The 14,280-nt window shown below is 49.9% G+C and overlaps 1 protein-coding gene and 1 non-coding gene across 4 annotated transcripts in view; both read left to right on the forward strand.

The window, feature by feature from the left end:
• Positions 1-14,280, forward strand: part of Adar (adenosine deaminase RNA specific) — a 49,058-nt gene that overhangs the window by 32,248 nt on the left and 2,530 nt on the right. For 2 of the 3 annotated variants that reach the window (XM_071618403.1, XM_027920986.2), the window contains exons 7-14: positions 8,809-9,034; positions 9,281-9,452; positions 10,110-10,203; positions 10,851-10,973; positions 11,242-11,375; positions 13,074-13,256; positions 13,728-13,840; positions 14,138-14,265. In XM_071618403.1, the coding sequence (XP_071474504.1) occupies positions 8,809-9,034; positions 9,281-9,452; positions 10,110-10,203; positions 10,851-10,973; positions 11,242-11,375; positions 13,074-13,256; positions 13,728-13,840; positions 14,138-14,265 (1,173 nt within the window). The remainder of the gene's footprint in view (positions 1-8,808; positions 9,035-9,280; positions 9,453-10,109; positions 10,204-10,850; positions 10,974-11,241; positions 11,376-13,073; positions 13,257-13,727; positions 13,841-14,137; positions 14,266-14,280) is intronic. The other variant, XM_027920987.2, reaches the window with a different exon arrangement.
• Trnaa-ugc (transfer RNA alanine (anticodon UGC)) lies at positions 1,855-1,927 on the forward strand. Its single transcript has one exon. It is a non-coding gene; the product is annotated as a tRNA-Ala (tRNA).

Below are 14,280 nucleotides of genomic sequence, written 5' to 3' on the forward strand. Positions count from 1 at the left end.
GAGCGCTCTACCTCTGAGCCACAACCCCAGCCCCTATCAGTAGTAAATTTTTAGGAGTGAAATTTTGGGGCCATAAACAATATGTTTTTTTAAGGTTTAAAAATTTTTGTATAGGTAATAGACTACTCAAAATTTTTTTTTAAATTCAGAAAAATATAAGAAGTTCATTCTCAGTCTCCCTTGGGCCTAGCTGTCATCTCCTATCCACAACCCCCATCAACATTTAATGATTTTGCATTATAATATGTCTCTCTTGAGTGTGTTTGTGTAAATACAGGCAAGTGCATCTCCCCTGTTGGTTTCATATAAGCATTGATCTATAACTTGATCTTATACAACAATATAATAGCATTCTATAACCCTGTATTCTTTGAATAATGCTGCAAAGTGTATTGTTAGAGTGCACGTGATTTAGTTAACCAGCTCCTCTTGGAGAACACTTGGGTTGTTTCCAGAATTCTGCTGTTATGAACAATAGTATAGCCTGTTTATGAGCATTCGAAATTTTAATATGTAAATTTATGTAAATGAGTGATTTTCCTCCAATGAGATCACACCATCTTATGCTTTTACCAACAATATGTAAGAATGGCTCTTCCCCAGCTCCACCCAGGCTAATATGATATAATCAAAATTGTTATCTTTGGGGGGCTGGGGATGTGGCTCAGGGGCAGAGCACTTGCCTAGCACCTGTGAGGCACTGAGTTCGATCCTCAGCACCACACAAAAATAAACAAATAAACTAAGGCATGCTGTCTATCTACAACTATAAAAAACATTTTTTAAAAATCTTATCTTTGCCATTCTAAAATGGAAAAAAAAAACAGTATTTTGCTGTATTGCAAAGATTAATCTGTTAGGATATTTATTATTACTATTTACCATATTAATAGATCACAGGAGAGAAACCACATAATTATCTCCAGAGATTCTGAAAAGGCATGTATAAAACTCAACATCCATTCAGATTAACAAAACAAGCTGTCAGTAAAATTAAAATGATTGAATACCTCCTTACCATGATAAAAATACATTTGAAGTCAAAAGCCAGCAGCTTATTTAATGATGAACCTAGAACTGTTCCCATTAAAGTCAGGAGGGAGACATAGTTGTCAGTGTCATCATTATGAGGCATTATTCTGGAATTCTAGCCAATGCCAGTCAAGAGAAAGAAATAGTGTACATGCCAGGCGTGTGGTGCACACCTGTAATCCCAGGGACTCAGGAGGCTGCACTGAGATCCTCCTGTCTCAGTCTCCTGAGTCTCGGGATACAGACGTGTGCCACCATACCCATGATTGATAGAACTCTTAAGCACGTACTGTTCATGTACTCAGTACAACTTTAAGGCGAGCCTCAGCAACTTAACAAGTCCTAAGCAACTTAGTGAGACCCTATCTCAAAATAGCAAAAACTAAAAGAGCTGCAGATATAGCTGGTGGTAAAGCACCCCTGGGTTCAATTCCAAGTACCAAAAACAAAGAAGAAAGAAAACCAAATATACAAAGAAGAAAGAGGTAGTTAGTTAATCATTATTTGCAGATGACTTGATTGTATACCTGGAATACTTACCTGAAAACCAAGGAAATGCATAGGCAGAGAATTGAGAAAAGTCGGAAATCGCAGTGAAATGCGTAAGAATCCAGAGCTTGCCTATGGGCTGGGCTGTGGCTCAGTGGAGGAGCGCTCGCCTAGCACTGGGTTCCATCCTTAGCACCACATGAAAAATAAATATATAAACAAATAAAATGATTTTTAAAAAGAGCTTATCTGTATGCAGGAATAAGCAATTGGGAAATGCAGTGGAAGAAATTACCCTATTACAACAGCAGCTAAAAAGATGAACTACCAGGCTGGGGTATAGCTCAGTTGGTAGAGTGCTTGCCTTGCACGCACAAGGCCCTGGGTTCAATCCCCAGCACCACAGGAAAAAAAAAAAGATAAACTACCTAGGCACAGTCCTAATAGGAACTATGTAGGAACAATGTTAAGTAAAACGGTAATCAAAGATATGAAGGAAGACTTGATTAAATGGGAGGAAGAATCTGTTATTAGACAGTAAAGGTTTTTGTGTTTTGGTTTTTTGTGGTCTGGGGATCAACTGAGAACCTCACATGTGCTAGGTATATATTCTACCACTGAGCTACACCCCAGGGCAAGTATTTTAAAGATAGCAGCTGTCCCCAGATTAATCTTCACACTTAATATGGTCCCAATAAAAACATCAACAGAATTTATTTTGGAAGTAGAAAACTTGATTCTGAATTTCATATGAAAAACAAATACATAAAAATAGCTAGGAAATTCAGAGAAAAAAGGACTGATCCTACCAGATTTTTTTTTTTAAGAATTTAACCTTTATTTTATTTATTTGTTTGTTTATTTATTTATTTATTTATTTAATATTTATTTTTTTAGTTTTTGGCAGACACAACATCTTTGTTTGTATGTGGTGCTGAGGATCGAACCTGGGCTGCAAGCATGCCAGGCGAGCGCACTACCGCTTGAGCCACATCCCCAGCCCCTACCAGATTTTTTTACCTGCTGCCAAGGGTTGAACCCAGTGCCTTACCCGCGACAGGCAAGCGCTCTACCGCTGAGCTACAACCCCAGCCCCTACCAGATTTTAAAACAGTGATGTGATGTACATAGCTAGAAAGGTGCTTCCGGGGATCAGACGGGAGCACCCAAAAGGTCGAAAACCATATGAATGCTATTTTTGTATGTTGTAAACATAAGGCTCCAAATGAGTGGGGAAATGGTGGTAGTGGGGCTGCCAGCTCTCCATCCTGAAAACAAAACCAGAGCTGTTTGTCTGCCCCCTTCCCGACTCCCAGACCCCTACAGATCCAAGGTTTAAATGTAAAATAAATGAAATCTGATCACTAGATGAAAGGAGGGATATTTCTAGAATCTTCAAGCAGCAAAGCCTTTCCAATCAAAGACACAAAACATAAAGTCATCAGGTAAAAAGCCCAGAAATGTTAATAGTAAGAAAAAAATGGTGCGTAGTCAAAAGACCACCTGAGAAAAACACCACAGTGCCCAGCAGCCTGAGGCTAATTTCTTTGATACGTGAAGGGTTCTACAGAAATCCCAATGGAAAACCTTAGGAGAAAACTAAAGTATGTGAGCTGTACATTCATAGAAAAGGAAATACAGTGAATTGCCAGGTGGTGGCACACCTGTAGCCTGTAATCCCAGCAGCTCAGGAGGCTGAGGCAGGAGGATCACAGGTTCAAAGCCAGCCTCAGCAACTTAGTTAGGCCTTAACCAACTCAGTGAGACCCTGTCTCAAAATAAAAAGGGCCGGGAATACGTCTCGGTGGTAAAGTGCCCCGGGTTCAGTCCCTGGTACCAAAAGAAAAAGGAAAAGAAGTACAATGAATTGTCAGTAAACAGAAAGGTACACGACCTCATTTTGTAAATTAAATTGACGCTTTGCCAGCATACCTACAAAACAGCGGTGCAGTTAGCCTGTGCATTACAGCTGAGTGTGAGAACAGTGCCTCCAGCCCAGACACACAGTGCACGGCGTTTGTGCAGAGGTCTTCATGCAGCATTGTTCACAGCAGCAAGAGGCTGGACGTGGTCTCAAGCACCATCATTTGCACACTGGTTAAGTCAGCCGTGGTGCATCTCCACTAAAGAGTACTAAACAACCTTGTAAAGCACAGCGTGTCTGTGTGAGACCATCTCTGAAACCTGTGCGCAGAGGGGAAGGCACTGTGGATGGCAGGGGAGAGACATAGTGTGTGTGTGTGTGTGTGTGTGTGTATACACGCGCAGAGTATTTTCTGGAAGGATTATGACAGTCTGGTAGCTGGTAATGCACTGCATCTGGGGAAGGAAGGACACATTTCATTGTATACTCTGAGTGGTTAGAATTTTTACTGGTGTGGTATCTAACTTTTCAAATAAAAAAAAAGCCATTGGGCTGAGGTTGTAGCTCAATAGTAGAGAGAGCTCTCCCTTGCACACGTGAGGCCCTGGGTTCGATCCTCAGCACCACATACAAATAAGTAAATAAAGTAAAGGTATTGTGTCCACCTCCAATGAAAAATAAATATGTTAAAAAACATCAAGGAGAAAAGCTCATGAAAATGGCACCTTGTTATACATTTTGTTTTTAGAGTAACGACATTCATTTATTAGTGTTTACATGTGATTTGCATTTACTTTTATGTGAAATACCTTTTCTGTCCTTATCCAGTTTTCTTTTGGATCATTACTCTTCATTAGCAAGTTAGAGCTTTTAACATAATAAGAAACCTTAACCCTTGACCAGCGTAACCCAACAGAGCCCTCAGGCTAGGAGGGCAGCAAAGGCTCTCCACTGCCCCCTTGTGGCAGGATGCATTGCCCATCTTCTGGAAGGGAAGATCAGCCTCCCTCCTGCTCTTTACTGCTTCATATCCTTCAGTCTGAATAAACCCCCAGAGCCTCCCACCCCACTTCTGGGGATTGAACCCAGGGGCACTCTACCACTGAGCCACATCCCCAGCACTGTTTATTTTTTTTTATTTTGAGACAAGGTCTCACTAAATTGCTGAGGCTGGCCTCAAACTTGTGATCTTCTGCCTCAGCCTCTTGAGTCACTAGAATTATAGTGTACAGCACCATGCCCAGCAGAACTCATTTCCTTTAAATTCATTCCTTTAATTTCTTTATGTAATAGGTTCAGTGTTTTTCCTTCTTTTTTTTCCCCTCAACCACTGAGCCACATCCCTAGCCCTTTATTATTATTATTATTATTATTATTATTATTATTATTATTATTATTATTTTCTTATTTAGAGACAGGGTCTCACTGAGTTGCTCAGGGCCTCCCTAAGTTGCTGAGGCTGGCTTTGCACTTGTGATCCTCCTGCCTCAGCCTCCTGAGACACTGGGATTACATGCATGCACTACCATGCCCGGCTTTTCCTCTTTATCTTCTATGAAATCCTTTCTGAAACTCCGTGGCTCATTCATTCAAAACACAAGGACTTATTATCAACTAAATTGAGAATGTGAAGAATTGCTGCCCCAAGTGTGCAGGATGTGTGACCGTAACACAGAGTTGGAATGTGCCGTATGGAGGGACATGCAGTGTGCCATGGGGACACAGGATATTGCTGCCAGCTCCTCCTGGGAAATCAAGGCAGGTGGCTTATAGGACAGGAAACGCTAATGTAGTAGCCACGTTTTCTCAGCATCTCAGGCAGTAATATACTTTGCTTCCTTCTCATATGAATTGAGCTGGGTCCTCCGTTTCCTTTCTCTCTTGATGACCTCAGCCAGCTGCTAGTATCTAAATGCCGTAGAGCACTACACACACACCTCTAGCCCAGACCTTCTCACACCCCAGATTCCTCCATCCAGCTGTTCACGTGTCCCTTCGACTTGGATTGGCCTCCCCGACATGACATGTTCAAAGCACAGATCTTGATTTTTGCTTTCTTAACCTCCTTCCCTCCAGCCTTTCCCATCTTAGTAAATATCAGGTGTTTCCCGTCTTAGTGAATATCAATCCAGCTGTTCAAGCCAAAAACCCAAGGATCACCTTTTCCTCTGTGCCCTTCGCCTCCTTCAACCAAATTATCCTTTGACTTCTATCCCAAGTCTCCTGCTCTTCTTCCCACCTCTAGTGTAGCATTCTCTCACCTGGATCACATCTGGTCTCTCTGCGGTATTCACTCAACACATACCTACAGAGGTCCTTCTGCTAGAATAGGAGCCAGATGGTGACCAGCAGTCACCTAAGGAAGTATGAGATCTTGTGTCTCCTAGGGGTCACAGAGAGCTGGAGTTCAGAGGGCAGTGAGGATCTGTGGAGGTAGGACTAGATTTAGGGAGCGGGATGGCCCCCAAAGAAATGATCCCTGAGCTGAGACCCTAAGGGTAACCCAGAAGAAGGTTCTAGGCAAAGGCTACAGTACAGTTGGCTTTCCGTATCCACAGGTTCTGCACGCATCTGTTCAACCAAGTGTGGAATGAAATGTTTTAAACTTCGTTGATTATGTAATTCGAGTCTGTCTCTGTACTAACCACAGCCAGACTTCCACTTCCTGCCACCCTCCCTGCACCGGGCAGTGTAGCACCTGCTCCCACAGCGCTTACACTGTGTCAGCTGGGGTAGGTGACCTGGGAGGACACCCAGGGACTTGAGCAGCCTCAGATCTCGGTTCTGCAGAGGTCCTGGGGCCAGTGCCCCGTGGACACTGGAGGTGGCTGTCCTCACCCGTCCTGTGATAGGAGAGCAGAGCTGGTACAGAGACGGGGAGGCCAGCGGGTGAGCAGAGGGCAGGAGGGAAGCCCGTGTGGACGAGGAGAGAGGCCCTCTGATGGCCCCTAGGGCTGGCCTTGAGTCAGTGCCTTTACCACAGGAGCCCTGGAGGGCCACTGCAGGTCTCGAGGGTCACTTTTTCTGTCCCACACTTTGGCCTGCTTTCCCAGCTTTTGTCTACCAGATTTCCTGTCCCACTCTGAGAGGACCACTTGGGACCTTTGCCTCTGATTCCCACCAACACCCCGGTCCTCGCTCTGAACTGATACTCTTACATCCCACTTCAGGAAACCACGGTCGTCATGTAAGAGAGGCCTGTCTTAATCCCCTGACCTCCCTCCCTCCCCCGAACCTCGCTCTACCCCTAGGCACAAGGGAAGCGCCTCCCACCTCCCCTTGAGTCCTGCGTGCCCTCCCTCTTGTCTGTTCTGGGGCTTCCTGCTTCCGTCATCTCCCCTCGTCATCGGTGGTCCTTGCCATCAGCCTGGAAACACGGCTGACCTGTGGACACCTTCCCTTGACCTGGGTCTCCCTCCAGGAACACCCTGGGTCTCCGCTCCTTCACAGCCAAGCCTCTCAGGACAGTCAACCATGCTAAAAAGGCTAACCACCAGCCACATGAGGTTATTGAGCACTTAAATGTGCCAGCTTGATCGAGGGACTGAATTATTATATTTAATTTTGATTAATAGCCTCGTGTGGCTACCATAGTGGATAGCCAATTCCCAAGGATTCAAATTACATAATTAACAAACTCAGTCATTCTCATATGTGTGCGTGCGCATATACATGTACATATATGTATATATACACGTGTGCATGTATGTATGCAGGTGTCACACATATAAAACTATGTCTAAGAGTTCGTATTTTTAGAAGTAGTTGGACACAATACCTTTATTTTATTAATTTATTTTTATGTGGTGCTGAGGATCGAACCCAGTGCCTCACACACGCTAGGCAAGTGCTCTACCACCGATCCACAGCCCCAGCCCGAGTTCATATTCTTTTCAAAGGCAGAACAGTCATGAGATCCTCCTGGACCCCTGGCAGTTCGTTCCCTACTCCCCAACCTCTCTTCATGCCTCAGTCTCTCTCATTCTGAACTTGGCCCGCCGGCCAGGAGGGACCAGCTGCTTAGGACAACCAAAGAAGAGTGGGACTCTCCGTGTGCTTGAACATGGAGACCGGTTTCTTCTACAGCTGGAGCCGATGCATCCAGAACCGCAGCCTTCGTGCTGCCCAGTTCTGTTTCCAAGCGGTGGATTCAGATCTGGTTGAAAGCTGGGGTCTTGACACTTGTCTGCAGGGTTTCCTGGCTGCTCTGCTCTGTCATGCCCTCCCTCTGGGATTGCAGAAATCCCCAGGAAGGGTGGGGGCCGCTGCCTGCTGGGCTCCTGCCTCCTCTATCATCGGAGCCCAGGGCCCAGCCCAGGTCCACGTCCCTGCCCCACCACGTCCCTGCCCCACTGTTCATCTTGGGCCCAGCAGAAATCCACAGCTGACTCCCCAAGAAAGCTTGGCTCCCCAGCCTAATGCTGTGCTTGTGGATATGCTCTCTCCAGGCTGACCCTTGTGAGGTGGTCAGGAACGGAGGGGACACTGGGATTGGGTACTTTAAAATCAGACAGTGTTAAGTAAGTGATTCAAGTGGGGAGAGAGATCTTGGCTTCTCATTTCTGCTTAAGAAGAAAGTCTAAATTTCGTGTTAGTAGTTCTTTAAACCCTCTTATTACTCCCTAATCTTCCTTTCTAGTAAAGGCAGGCTGGCTGGAGTCTTTGCAGATAATAGTACAGTATCTAGTCGGAATTAGTCTTATGATTTTATCACATTCGGCTTTACAGCCACCTTCAATTTATGGCAAATGGCACTGGTGTTCCCTTTGAGCACTGTGAAATTTCCTTTTTAAGTGTGTCGAGCACAATGGCACACGTAATCCCATCCACTCAGGAGGCTGAGGCGAAAGGATCACAAGTTCAAAGCCAGCCTGGGCAGCTTAGCTGAAAATAAAAAGTTGAAGAGTCTAGGATATAGCTCAGTGGTGGAGTGGCCCTGGGTTCGATCCCCAGTACCACCAGCACCCCCCCACACACACACACACAAAAAAAAAAGTATGCGTATTTTTTTTTAATATTTATTTTTTAGGTGCAGATGGACACAACACAATGCCTTTATTTTTCAATGTGGTGCTGAGGCTCGAACCCAGGTCGCGCCCGTGCTAGGCGAGTGCTGTATCGCTGAGCCACAGTCGCAGCCCCTAAAAGTTAACATCTTTATATATATATATACAATGTGTGTGCATTTTTAAAGAATCAGTGTAGAGAAAACCCTCATGGTCGTCCACGGGACATCTGGAGCTAGCAAAAATCATGTTGCGATTCATGAATGACCAAACTCCGGGAAATGCTGCCTTAGTAACATCTGTCAGAATGGACGGGTCCGGATGTCTGCTAGGCGGGCCACGCTGAAAGCCAGCCCAGCCCTTTCTGCAACAGCGTCCAAGTCTTGGTTTGTCTGTGTCCCGCTTCTCGTCCCAAAGGTTCATTTACCAAGCGAAAGTCGGGGGCCGCTGGTTTCCAGCCGTCTGCGCGCACAGCAAGAAGCAAGGCAAGCAGGAAGCAGCCGATGCGGCCCTCCGCGTCCTGATTGGGGAGAGCGAGAAGGCAGAGCGCATGGGTTTCACAGAGGTAACCCCAGTGACAGGGGCCAGTCTCAGAAGAACTATGCTCCTCCTCTCCAGGTCCCCAGAAGCGCAGCCAAAGACAGTTAAGACGTCTACTTTTGGTGCTATCTTTTTGTTTTGGGGGTGGAGCTGGCTTGTCACTAGCTGTCATGTGAATTGTCCCTTGGCTATGCTACTAGCCTCAATAGAGCATATAACTGGGACACTAGATGTGAAAGGGGAAAGAAAGGTAGTGCACGAGTCCATTAGCACGTGATCCCCTGCCCACTGTGAAGCATGGTGGACGCGGGCGTGGCTGCATGACCCTCACAGCCCCCTGTCCCCACAGCTTCCTCTCACTGGCAGTACCTTCCACGACCAGATAGCGATGCTGAGCCACCGGTGCTTCAACACCCTCACAAACAGTTTCCAGCCCTCCCTGCTCGGCCGCAAGATCCTAGCCGCCATCATTATGAAGAAAGACCCTGAGGACATGGGTGTCGTGGTCAGCTTGGGGACAGGTGAGAGAGGGTCTCCCGAGCCACCAGCCTCTCAGTGACTGGAAGCAGGTCTTCCTCACCCTCCCCTGAGTCCATGTGAGCAAGTCCAAGGCCGGGGACAGGCCGCGCGTCCCCTTGTCCTGACACGGATCTTAAAAAGCTCTGGATTTTGGCCAGGTGCCAGGGTGCCTTTAATGCCACCCACTCAGGAGGCTGCGGCAGGGTGATGGAGAATTCAGAGCCAGCTCAGCAACTGAGCAAGACCTAAGCAACAGCAAGACCCTGCCTCTCAAAAAATACTGCCAAGGGCTGGGCATGTGGCTCAGGGGCTAAGTGCCCACGGGTTCAATCCCCAGTACATCCCCCCCAAAAAAAGCTTTGCATTTTGGAACACTTCAGATTTCCAAATTAGGGATGCTCAACTAGCAGACTCCATGCAAATATTCCAAAATCTGAACAACTCCAGACTCTGAAACACTGTGGTCCTGAGCACTTGGGTAAAGGACACTCACCTGCGTGTCATTTAGCTGCAGTCAGCTCAGGGTGGGGGTGGACTCCTTCTCCCTAGGTAAGAGGATGACTGTCGAGGCTGTTCTCCCCGAGCCTGAAGACAGACTGCCCCACCCACTTCACCCTCCTTCTCCTTTGACCTTTCCCTTTTTGCTCCCAATCCTTCAGGGAATCGCTGTGTCAAAGGAGACTCCCTCAGCCTCAAGGGAGAGACCGTCAACGACTGTCATGCGGAGATCATCTCCCGGAGAGGCTTCATCAGGTGAGCGAGCACCTGCCGGGGCTGCCCCCGCCCACCTGGGCACGGTGGCTCCGGCACAGGCCTTCCTGACACCCCGGCAGACGGCAGGTCCCTGAGCCAGCAGTGGTGGCCTTCGGGTTCATCCTGTGATCTGAGCCCTCGTAGAGCCAGTCCCCTCTGTGACCCTCTGCCTCCCACCCCCAGCCTGGTCCTAAGTCCTTTTTTCTGCCAACTCTGCTGTCTTCTGTTTCTCAAAACAAAGTGACCCTGGGTCCTCGGGCCTTGGGGATGAGGCGGCCTCCATCTCCATTTGAGGACCCATCAGCACCTTGTGTCGCCGCAGCTTCTCCTCTGGTTCACCTTTTCTCTAATTTGTGAAGGGAGCGGGGAAGAGGCAGCTGCCTCCCGAAGCCTTGAGCCAGTTCCTTCTGCCTGGAGTCCCTGCAGCCGCCACAGCAAGGGGCCTTTGGCGGAAATGAAACGGACCGAAAGGCTCACTGTGCTTTATGAAGTGCTGAGGTCTCTCTGGGAAGCTTCCCCACCTGAGAAGCTAGAAGAGCTGCACCAGGAAACTGGTCCCCACTTGGGGCTCAGATAGGGGTCAGCTCCAAACACCATCTGCTCTCGCCAGAATCCAAGCTGCCGTCCTAACTGCACGTCTTTTACAGGTTCCTTTACAGTGAGTTAATGAAATACAACCCCCAGACTGCGAAGGACAGTATATTTGAGCTTGCCAGGGGAGGAGAGAAGCTCCAGATAAAAAAGACTGTTTCGTTCCACCTGTACATCAGGTCTGTACCCTGCCGGGCTCCCAGGATGGGCTTCCACCTGCTCTGCCGGCCCCTAAATCTGACCCCACGCAACAGGCCACACGCTCCACTGAGGTCCCATGAGGTACATTCCCCAGTGGAGGATGACTGTCCTAGACACAGCTGCCCCCTCCAGCATCCCCTGGTGGGCTCCAGGCAACATCCCAGCTCCAGCCGCAGCAGACTAGGGACCCCGAGAAGTTGGAGTTCCCTCCTGCGCAGGTGAGTGACGGACACCCCTGTGTTGCAGCACTGCCCCGTGTGGAGACGGCGCCCTCTTCGACAAGTCCTGCAGTGACCGCGCCCTGGAGAGCACAGATTCCCGCCACTACCCTGTCTTTGAGAATCCCAAACAAGGCAAGCTGCGCACCAAGGTGGAGAATGGTGAGTGCCACACAGGCTCTGCGAGACCCCCGTGTGCGCCACTCGTCACGGGGGAGGACTGTAGGGAGGGGAAGTTCCATTCTGAATTTGTTAGCTCAGGTGATGAGAGCCTGGGGGGGAAGGAAGGACAGAGCGTGTCCTCCTGGGGGCTCCACGGCCGGCACAGGCAGAGTGCGGGGGGAGGGCGGCGGAAGTGAAAAGTCAGGCCCTCCATCTGGTGGCCTCGGACCTGGCCTCCTGCCCCCTCGCGCCTTCCTGCCTGTCCCCCAGCGTCTCCTTCCCCCTGTCCCCCAGCGTCTCCTTCCCCCTGTCCCCCAGCGTCTCCTTCCCCCTGTCCCCCAGCATCTCCTTCCCCCTGTCCCCCAGCGTCTCCTTCCCCGGTGTCCCCTCCGGTCACCCCTGCTCCCTTCATGCTTCAGCAGTCGTCTGCGTCACTGTCAAGCCCAAGTCAGGTCACGTCAGTTCCCTGCTGGCCACCCTGAAGTCTGGACAGCACCACGTGGCCCAGCAGTCCTCCTGGGCTATCCCCAGGAGAAGTGAAAGGCCAGGTCCACACAGAGCTAGTTCGGGCGCCTTCACAGCAGCCGGGCAGGGGACACGGCCAGCGGCCTCCCCTCCATGACAGAAAAGTAAAACCGCCACATCCATGCGAGGGACTGTCCTTGGCCATGACATGAAGTAAGCATTGACCCAGCCACAGTGAGGTCACCCTGAAAACGTCAGGCTAAGTGCAAAAAGCCAGTCTCAAAAGATCACGTTGTGTGACTCCATTTCTATGAAATATCCAGAATAAATGAGTTCTACAGACAGGAAGTGCCTGAGAGGCTGCCCGGATGAGTGGGGATGGAGGGAGGTGGGAGTGAGAGCCAGCCGAGGTCGGGTTGGGGTTGATCGTGCCGATGTATGATCCCATGGTGCATAACCTCAGAAACGCCCAAAACCACTGAACAGCTTGCTTTCAATGGCGAGTTGTAGTATATGACTTGTATCTCAGTAAAGCTGGTATTTTTTTTAAAAAAAAAGCAAGCACCATGTAGGGTCTCCCACTGCCCTTGATACGAAGGCAACCTGAGCCAGGCGCAGTGGCCCAGGCCTGCAATCCCAGCAGCTCCGGAGGCCAAGGCAGGAGGATCACGAGTTCAAAGCCAGCCTCAGCGAGGCCCTGAGCAACTCAGCGAGACCCTGTCTCTACTTAAAGCCCACCTCCCGGCCTCAGCCTGCCCAGTCTTCTCTTTGGTGATTCTCTGGTGCCCCCGAAACACCGAAACCCTCGCTGCCTCAGGCCGTGGCTTCTGCCGCTCGCTCCCTGTCTGAATGGGTCAGGACTCTCCTCCCTCCAGCTGCTCCCTGCCTCCTCCACCCAGGAGCTCGGGGTGCCGTCCCCCTGGCTCTCCCACAGGCCTTCCCCACGCTGTCAGCATCTGGAGTTCCCACCTGCTCATTGGTGCATCTGCTTAGTGCTCTCCTTTCCCTTTCTGTCCCTCACCCCGTGAACACTGCGGGACAGCACGGACCTCACTGAGGTCTGCTCCCCAGTGTTTCCCAGCTCCCAGCACAGTGACCGCCGTGTCCTCCAGGACTGTGAGCCACATGGAGAATGAAGGGCCGAGCTGCCGGTGGCCCGGCCTCAGGAGCTCAAGTCCCGCGCTAGGGGTGGTTTGGTGGCCTCTGTGGATCTGACCCGAGTCTCTCACACAGGGGAAGGCACCATCCCTGTGGAGTCCAGTGACATTGTGCCTACGTGGGATGGCATCCGGCTTGGGGAGAGACTCCGCACCATGTCCTGTAGTGACAAAATCCTACGCTGGAACGTGCTGGGCCTGCAAGGGGCACTGCTGACCCACTTCCTACACCCTGTGTATCTCAAATCTGTCACACTGGGTAAGGGACCTGCCTTGGGAGTTGGAACCCACCTGTCCTTCTCCACCCCAGTCCCAGAAAACTTCATGCTTCAGTCAACCCCCTTTCCACAGTGAGCTCGGCCCCATCGTCAGCAGGGGGTGCCGGCCTGCACAGGCCGGAGGGTGGCCAGGCGGCCGAGGAGGGGGGCCAGGCCAGTCTCCAAGACGGGTCGGAGAAACGCGGCCGATGGCAGCAGCAGCATCTGGTTTTCCTTGTTCTCCTCAGTCCTTGGCCTGACCCGAAACATTCTGTTTTGTGCTTCAATATTTGATGATCCTGTGTGTCCTGTGCTGCCACAGTTAGAGGCCCTGCCTGTCGGGGGCTCTCTGTCCTGACAATTCTGCCTTATACCTTCCAGCCCCCTGGGGGCCTCAGCTTCTCCATAGCTTTGGTGAAAACACAGATGTATGGGTTTTTGTTTCTGTTTTTACTTTCTTTTTTTATACCCAGGGTACCTTTTCAGCCAAGGACATCTGACCCGGGCTATCTGCTGTCGTGTGACAAGAGACGGGAGTGCGTTTGAGGCTGGATTACGATACCCCTTTGTTGTCAACCACCCGAAGGTCTGTGCCCCTGTCCTGCTCCCCTTTTCAAGCATTCCCATCAGCAGAGCAAAAATATGGTCAAGGGAGCCATGGTTGGTGTCCTCTGGAGGCCAAGGGCTTTCCTCCTCTAGCCTGACACGATCTGAATCGAGGTGGAGAGTACTTCTAGAGTGTGCTCCGGTGTAACCAAGCCATGTTAAATCAAGGGGGAGACCGTGGCCCACCTCCCTCTTCCCCATGATTCGGGAGTCCCTGCTCCCAGAACTTAGCCCTGAATGGTGTCCACCTCTCTCTCTTCACTCCTGGGACTCCCAGGTTGGCCGAGTCAGTGTGTATGACTCCAAGAGGCAATCCGGGAAGACTAAGGAGACGAGCGTCAACTGGTGTTTGGCTGACGGCTTCGACTTGGAGATCCTGGATGGTACCAGGGGCACCGTGGACGGGTAAGGAAGGGGGAG

Source organism: Marmota flaviventris, chromosome 10 (genome assembly GCF_047511675.1).
Source record: "Marmota flaviventris isolate mMarFla1 chromosome 10, mMarFla1.hap1, whole genome shotgun sequence".
NCBI lineage: Eukaryota > Metazoa > Chordata > Mammalia > Rodentia > Sciuridae > Marmota > Marmota flaviventris.